Source organism: Malus domestica, chromosome 06 (genome assembly GCF_042453785.1).
Source record: "Malus domestica chromosome 06, GDT2T_hap1".
In the NCBI taxonomy this organism is placed as follows: Eukaryota; Viridiplantae; Streptophyta; class Magnoliopsida; order Rosales; family Rosaceae; genus Malus; species Malus domestica.
The window spans coordinates 8,650,399-8,658,973 of record NC_091666.1 but is presented as its reverse complement, the minus strand read 5'-3'; the positions used below and the strand labels follow the sequence as shown (position 1 = coordinate 8,658,973).

The 8,575-nt window shown below is 39.6% G+C and overlaps 1 protein-coding gene across 1 annotated transcript; it reads right to left on the bottom strand.

The window, feature by feature from the left end:
• Positions 1–655: 655 nt before the first annotated feature.
• On the bottom strand, positions 656–4,714 carry LOC139196776 (uncharacterized). Its single transcript, XM_070823117.1, has 5 exons — positions 4,627–4,714; positions 3,341–3,576; positions 2,452–3,076; positions 974–1,572; positions 656–676 (listed from the first exon to the last, which is right to left on the bottom strand). The coding sequence occupies exons 1-5, from the start codon at positions 4,712–4,714 to the stop codon at positions 656–658; spliced, it is 1,569 nt and encodes a 522-aa protein (XP_070679218.1).
• Between the last annotated feature and the right edge of the window lie 3,861 nt (positions 4,715–8,575).

Below are 8,575 nucleotides of genomic sequence, written 5' to 3'. Positions count from 1 at the left end.
TCATCAAGTTCACTCAATTGAAGCTTTCGATGAATTCCAGCTTGGTCCACATTCAAATTGAAGGTCTTGATGGCCCAATGCGCTCTATGTTCTAATTCCACGGGTAGATGGCATGGCTTGCCATACACAAGCCGAAAATGAGACATACCAATGGGGGTTTTGTAAGCCGTGCGATACGCCCATAGTGCATCATCCAACCGTAAGCTCCAATCTTTTCTATTTGGCCCAACAGTCTTCTCCAAAATCTGTTTGATCTCACGATTAGACACCTCGGCTTGGCCATTGGTTTGGGGGTGGTAAGGTGTGGAAACCTTATGTGTCACATGGTACTTCTTGAGTAATGCCTCAATGGTACGGTTGCAAAAATGAGACCCTCCATCACTGATTAGCACCCTAGGCATCCCAAATCTAGAAAAAATATTAGTTTTCACAAAATCTGCCACAACTTTAGAATCGTTAGTTCGAGTGGCTTTCGCTTCCACCCACTTTGAAACATAATCAACGACAAGTAATATGTAAACGAAACCAAAAGATGAAGGAAAAGGACCCATAAAATCGATACCCCAAACATCAAAAATTTCAACAACAAAGATGGGTACCTGCGGCATTTGATCTTTTTGGCCTATATTACCTGTCCTTTGGCAACGATCACATGCTAAACAAAAGGTTCTAGCATCTTTAAACAAAGTAGGCCAATAAAAACCACATGCAAGAACCTTAAAAGCTGTCCTTTGGGTGCCAAAATGACCCCACATGCATATGTGTGACAAAAACGTAAAATTGAGTGAAAATCTGATTCATGCACACATCTTCTTATAACCTGATCTGAACAATATTTCCACAAGTATGGGTCATCCCAAACATAAAATCTAGCATCCTTTTTAAGTTTATCACGTTGGAATTTGTTTAGGGTGCTAGGAACTTGTTTAGTCACCAAATAATTCACCAAATCTGCGTACCAAGGAGCACTTACCTGAATGGACAAGAGTTGTTCATCCGGAAACGTTTCAGAGATGGGAAGAAGCTCTTCTTCACGCACCAACCTGCTTAGGTGGTCGGCAACAACATTGTCACTCCCCTTCTTGTCCTTGATTTCGATGTCAAACTCTTGAAGTAGAAGCATCCAACGAATGAGTCTAGGTTTAGCTTCTTTCTTGGTGAACAAGTACTTCAAGGCTGCATGGTCAGTGAAAACAATGACTTTAGTGCCAATTAAATATGATCTAAACTTATCTAATGCAAAGACAACTGCCAAAAGCTCTTTCTCAGTTGTGGAATAATTTAATTGTGCATCATTTAAGGTACGAGAAGCATAATAAATAACATGTGGCAGCTTGTTTTTCCGTTGGCCCAAAACAGCTCCAAGTGCATAATCCGATGCATCACACATTAGTTCAAAGGGAATGGACCAATCCGGTGGAGTGATAATTGGTGCCGTGGTGAGGAGGTCCTTGAGATGGTTGAATGCTTGCTCACACGCCTTGTTGAACTCAAAAGGCACTTCCTTTTGTAGGAGACGGCATGGGGGCTGTGCAATCTTGGAAAAGGCCTTGATAAATCGTCGGTAGAATCCTGCATGACCAAGAAAAGAACGAACCTCTCTCACCGAAGTAGGAGAGGGTAAGTAGCGTACAAGATCTATTTTAGACTTATCAACTTCAATTCCTCATTCAGAGATTATATGACCCAAAACAATACCTTGTTTAACCATAAAATGGCATTTCTCCCAATTTAACACAAGGTTTGTTTCAACACAACGTTTCAAGATTAAAGTGAGATTATCCAAGCAATTATCGAATGAATTACCAAACACACTAAAATCATCCATGAATATCTCAATAATCCTCTCAACATAATCAGAAAAGATGCTAACCATACACCTTTGAAACGTGGCAGGAGCATTGCACAAACCGAATGGCATGCGTCGATATGCAAACGTTCCAAAGGGACAAGTAAAAGTGGTCTTTTCTTGATCATCCGGGGCAATAACAATTTGATTATAACCGGAGTATCCATCAAGAAAGCAATAAAACGAATGACCTGCTAACCTTTCGAGCATTTGATCTAGGAACGGCAATGGGAACTGATCTTTCCTTGTGGTTGCGTTTAGCTTCCTATAATCAATGCACACTCGCCAACCGGTTTGAATTCAGGTGGGCACAAGCTCATTCTCCGCATTCTCGACAACCGTCACTCCAGATTTCTTGGGCACACATTGGATAGGTGAAACCCAACGGCTATCGGAGATGGGATAAATCACACCACAATCAAGGAGCTTAATTATCTCCTTTTTCACAACTTCCATCATCGGAGGGTTAAGACGGCGTTGAGCCTCTCTAGTTGGTTTGGCCCCCTCCTCAAGAAATATGTGATGCATACATGTTGTAAGACTTATACCTTTGATATCGGCCAAGGTCCATCCTAGGGCAGATTTGAACTCCTTCAACACACGCACTAGTTTCTCCTCCTCTTGTGCCGTGAGGGATAAGGAGATGATGGCAGGTAAGGTCTCATTTTCCCCCAAGAAAATGTACTTCAAATGGCTTAGTAGGGGTTTGAGATCAAGGGTGGGTGCCTGAACAATGGATGGAAGCAACTTGTTAGTTGAAATTGGAATTGAATCGAAGTTAGGAGACTTACCACCATGCTTAGGTAATGACTCAAGGGCAGCAACCAAATCAATAATTTCCTCACTAGGAGGCACGGCATGGCCTGGTTCATGTATGTTGTGGGGTAGCTTAGAATCTGCCCCCTTGGTTGTGAGTTCCATGCCTCGTGTAATGACTTTTTCAAGCGCATCGTCATTCAAATCTTCAAGATATCCCTGCGCCAAAGAGTCAATTATATCAATAGAGAAACATGAATGGTCCTCACTAGGGTGCTTAATGGAATCGGAAAGATTAAAATTAACAACTTCCCCATCAAATTCCATGGACAAAGTTCCACTATACACATCAATATTCGTCCGGGCCGTTTTCATGAATGGCCTTCCAAGAAGGATGGGCAGTGAAGGAGCATGGTCCGATTCATCCATTTCGAGGACATAGAAATCCGCTGGGAAGACTAAATGATTAACCTGCACAAGAACATCTTCCAAAACTCCCTTTGGATAGGCGTTAGATCTATCGGCCAATTGTATTATTACACCATCATTTTTCAACACTCCTAAATTCATAGATGCATAAATTGAGTATGGCATAACATTTATAGAGGCACTTAAATCTAGCATGGCAGATTCGAAGCGAGTGTTACCAATGACACAAGGAATTGTAAAACTACCCGGATCTTTGCATTTGGGGGGTAGTTTGCGCTGCAAGATGGCGGAGACATTTTCACCTACCTTTACAACCTCCTTGGTCGAAATCCTCTTCCTAGTGGTGCACAACTCCTTTAGAAACTTGGCGTATCTCGGAACTTGCTTAATTGCATCCAAAAGGGGTGTGTTCACTTGAACTTTCCTAAGTGTCTCAAAGATGTCCTTTTCAGCTTCCTCATTCTTTGTTTGCATAAACCTACTAGGAAAAGGAACATTCGAAGGAAAAACATTAGTAGGAACTGAATTTGACACATTCTTACCTGTATTGGACAGATTAGACAACTTTGGGATGCTAGAAGCTTGCGGCAAAGGTGGAACCACCTTTGCCGTGGGCTGTCCTTCTTCCTCCTCTTCAATTTTCAGGTTTTCATCCTCTTTGTGACCTGATTTTGATGGTATAGGACCTGCCCCAACTTCTTTTCCACTTCTCAACAATATGGCTTTTGCACTTTCGAACCCTCCCTTCGGATTTGGAATGGTAGAACTAGGAAGTTGGCCTTGGTGTCGAAACTTCCCTACAAAGTCTGCAATCTGCCCAATTTGTTTCTCCAAGTGATCCACCCTTTTGTTTTGGTTTTGCATTGCTTGGGTGTGATCGTCTTGCCCCTGAGATAACTTGGTTAGTATCTTAAGAAGTGCATCATTATCTAGAGACGTACCTGAAGCATTTGGGACAGATTGTGGTTGGGCTTGAGGGGGTGCGTATGGTTTGTTGTAGAAACCCGGGGGTTGTTGCCTAAAGCCTTCTTATGGTTGGGATTGTTGAGCCTCTCTCCATTTGAAGTTTGGATGGTCTCTCCAACCTGGATTATAAGTATTTGAATATGGATCGTTCCTCGGTTGATTTTGGCTTTGAAATCCAATGGCATTCGCGCTCTCCCATCCACCATTCTCAATGAGTTGAGGACACTTTTCGGAGGCATGTCCTTGGATAGAACATACGCCACACACCATTGGTCCTTGAATCTTCATTCCCTCGGCCATCTGAGAAACAATAGAAGTAAGATTAGCTAACTGAGATTGAATATTAGATGTGGAACTTACCTCATGCACTTGTTGCCGTGGGGGTCCTCTTTGGCCTACACCCTCGTATTGTTGAGCGTTCAACGCTTGGTTAGCAATCAAGATTTTTGCAGCCATGGGCGTTTTATCCACCAATGCTCCACCCGCCGAAGCATCAAGCATTTGACGTTCAAGTGGTAAGAGCCCCTCGTAAAAGTATTGTAGGAGTAGTTCCTCCTTCATCTGATGCTGTGGACAAGAAGTAACAAGTGATTTAAAACGTTCATAATAAGTGGGAAAAGACTCACCTTCCTCTTGTTGAATACCACTTATCTTTTTACGAAGAAGGATGATTCGAGAAGTTGGGAAGAACTTCTCCAAAAATGCCCTCTTCATACTCTCCCAAGACGTAACTGTTCCGGGAGCCAATTCGTATAACCAATCATTGGCTTTGTCCATCAAAGAGAATGGAAAAGCCTTCATCTTCAAAATACTTCCATCAACGTTAACCGGAGTCATACTTGAGCAAACCACCTCAAACTCTTTCAAATGTTTGTTCGGATCCTCCATGGACAGCCCATGGAACTTTGGAATGTGGTGGAGCAAACTTGACTTTAACTCGAACTCTTCGGTTTTACCTTGAGCAGCCATGGGATATTGGATACACAAGGGTGCGGCATTATCCAATCCCGAGGCGGAAAGCTCCTTGAGTGTACGGTTGTCCATGGCCATACCTTGCTCTTCTTCACCCACTTGTGCCGTGGGATCCTCCTCCTCTTCTAGAACTTGTTCTTCAAGGTCAGGTTCCGGGCTAGGTGGGTTAGACTCTTGTTGGTTCCTCCTTCTTCTCAAAGTTCTCTTAAAATCGTCGTCAAAGTCCAAAATATGCTCACGAACAGGTTTGGAACTTCGAGTCATGCACTAGTACCTAAAAACAAAGAAACAAAACAAGTTAGCAATCTGCAATAGAAAACAAACGAAAATAAATAATAAACAAAAAGAACGAGGGATTAGCAAAGTTGCTAATCCCCGGCAACGGCGCCAAAATTTGATGCGTAAATTAACTAAACACACAAATTAACCCTCTTGTTGACAATTGTAGTATGGATAAGTAGGGATCGTTCTTAAACCGGGGATTAGGAAGGATTGCTAAAACACTCTAAACTGACCCAAATCTGTAAAACAAAGTTTAAAATACTAAAGTAGACTCAAATAATGCAAAACTAAACTCTAAAACACTAAAACAAACCAAAAGACTCAAAACTGCCTAAAAACCGCTTTCAGGGCAGTTTTGGGACTCTAACACAACTTGGACGAATTTTGGTTTTCTAATGATCTAAAACACCTAAAAACATATTCTAAGACAAGTTCTAGTTAATATGACTCAAAGAAATAAGGTGGGATTGATTTTGGATGAAAATAATTAAATTAAAACAAGAACAATGAAAACAGATTTTTAGACAGAATTAGGTGATTTGATGAGATATGGGGTAACTAGGGGGATCTTCTCCACACATGAAACACTTGCATTCAAATTGATTTCCAATTGCTTCTTTCAATAAACTATGAATCTCAATGCCCTAGGTTAATTGTGATAGCACTTTTTTAACCTTCAAGTCTTCCTTACGTTATTGAATTGGATGGGAATGCACATGCAACAACTCAAAACATTCTCTAAAAGTTCCTTACGTGAAAAGCACAATAAAGATACAATCAAAGATCATTAAGCTTCATGAAAACTATAAGCATTGACGAGGCAATTGTTACTATGAAAAGCATGAAACGTTTGCCAAGAATTCACTTAACACGATCGTTTATAAGCGACCTCCACTACTTGCAAACATAAAGTTGTAACTATTAGGTGAAACTTCCTTATGTTTTAGCTTCAAATTCCTGCATGAAAACTAAGTTGGGCACCTTAATTAACACACAAAAATAAGTCATCAATCAAACGGTTAAGCAAATTGCATTCACAATTCATGAAATAACAATTAGACGTACTCAATTCATTTTGCAAGCATAATCATGGTATTGAATAACCCCCTAGCCAAAAAGGCTTAGTTCCTCATGTTCACAAAACAAAGGAAAACAGATTTATACATTGTAAATATAAGAAAGAGAGCACCTAAATATTCCAACGATTCGATGTTGAACAGCTAGAATCTTCAAGTACTTCTTCTTCCTCTCCTTTGTTGCGGCACAGGGACTTTGGGCAGGTTTTTGGGTTATTAATTGATGTAGAATGGATGGGAGACGTATGGAAGTGTTTAGGGTTGATGGGTGATGCGGCTAGGGGTGATTTGTGGCAGAAATTTGGGTGAATGGTGGTAGAATGGTGCTGCTGAAGGTGGTAGGATGTTTCTGGCGTGAATGGTTATTTTTTTTTATGTTTTGTGGCTGCAAAGGAGGAGTTTATTTAAAGGATTTCAGAAATTAAGTCTAAGGCTTCTAGAAATAGGAAACAAAATCAGAAAATTAAAGGAAAGGGCAAGGGATATGCGGCACAGCCTTAAAACACATTAGGAATGTGTTTTAATGCATAAAATCAGGAAACAACCCTCTCCCTTGCACGGCAAGGAAGAGGAAATGTCAAGGGGGTGCGGCAAGGGTTCATAATGTGCAAGGGATGTGTATTTGATGTCCTAGAATGCTTAGGATGCCTTCAAAGTTGATAAAACTTAGGAACATTTAGGAAAGGTCAAACCAAAGTAGGAAACCTTGGCTTAACTTTCCTATTTCAAGTAGGAATCCTTCTTGGAGTAGGAATCCTTGTTCTTCTAGGAATCCTCATGTGATTAGGAATCCATCTTCAATTAGGAATCCTTCGTCGATTAGGAATCCTAATTTCTTCAAGTCTTCAATTCATCCATTCCTTTTGCTCCAAAAGGCTCCAAATTACATCATTTTGCACACTTCGGCTTTGGAATCTGAAAACACACAAAAGTGACTTTAAACACTAAAATAACTAAAGAAACACAACGTAAATGCACGAGAACAAGCCAATTAAGTCGCATAAATATGCTCCTATCAACTTGAGAAGTAAGCACAAGGGCATAGACACTTTATGTGCCATGATTCTTCACTTACAAATTGTTGTATGAAGAAATTAGAGTTTGAATCATTGAGTGTTGAAGTGTTGAACAACTCTTGAAAGTTTATAATTATGTTTAGAACATAATGGTTGATTGACAAAAATAGTCCATCAACATGGACTTATGATGATTTTGAATCATTAAGTGTTGAAGTGTTAAACCACTTCAGGAGATGAAAACTAGGCAAGGACTTCACCTTTGAGTCCTTATCCAAATGGTTCACTAAGTTTATTGTAAACTATATAGTGAACAATAACTGCACGCTCCCTAAATCATTTGATGTGTATAACACAATTGAAATAAGTTTCAAGAGAGATAGTGGGAGTTTAAGGGACCATGACTATTGTAGTCAATGGAGAAGTCAAATGAAGAAGGCAAGATAACTCCAAGGGAACAAACTTTCTTTATGAAATGATGGACATTGGAAGGGGTATTTGCAAGAAATGTTTTGCAAGTGTCAAGAACACACCTTTCGAATGTGTTGTAAACTGTTCTTGAATAGTTCAAAACAATTGGTTCTTCTACTTGAATGCTTGATTCCATATTAGTAACTATGTTTTACAATCATTGTAAAAGTGTGGCTAATAAGAAGTAGAAGATTAATGACAGAAGAGAAGGTATTTCTAACGTGAATAAAATATAGATCTCTACGAAAGCAAATAGTACTTACTTATACGAACTACCAAAGAAATTGAAAAAAACAAAGATTGTCTTTACCTTCCAATTTGAATAAGGAACTTCATTCCGTCACTATAGTTTTAAGAGATGGAAGAATGTTTTGTTTGACAAAACATTGTTCTTTATTAATGAATGATTGGATTATTGTAATCTAATTGATTGTCTCTATAGTAGAGATGATGTGTTAGTGTTAACTGTTTAGAATATAACGATGCTTAAAACCCAAAAGGTTGCAAGGTAGTGATTGATCTCATTGAGTTGTGACACCTCTAAAACATAAATTACAAGTTGGTCATAGATGGATGCTTTGGATCATTAGATTCGGATCCAATGCCTTCTTGTTAAAATTGTATGGAGGCAAAATGTTCGAATCTTTATTCTTTTGAAAAGAAGAAAGAATCACAAAGTTGTTGAGATTAATTCACTTAGATGTTAGTGGCACTTGTCCACAACATAATACTACTCATGTTGTATGACATTCACCGAA

What these genes read in the sequence shown, in the direction of transcription:
- LOC139196776 (XM_070823117.1), bottom strand. Translation starts at nt 4,714, where the DNA reads ATGAAGAGGGCATTTTTGGAGAAGTTCTTCCCAACTTCTCGAATCATC. An exon ending in TGGTATTCAACAAGAGGAAG is followed by an intron (nt 3,577 to 4,626) that starts GTGAGTCTTTTC and finishes TGTCCAATACAG; the next exon opens with GTAAGAATGTGTCAAATTCA. An exon ending in CGACCAAGGAGGTTGTAAAG is followed by an intron (nt 3,077 to 3,340) that starts GTAGGTGAAAAT and finishes GTTCTTGTGCAG; the next exon opens with GTTAATCATTTAGTCTTCCC.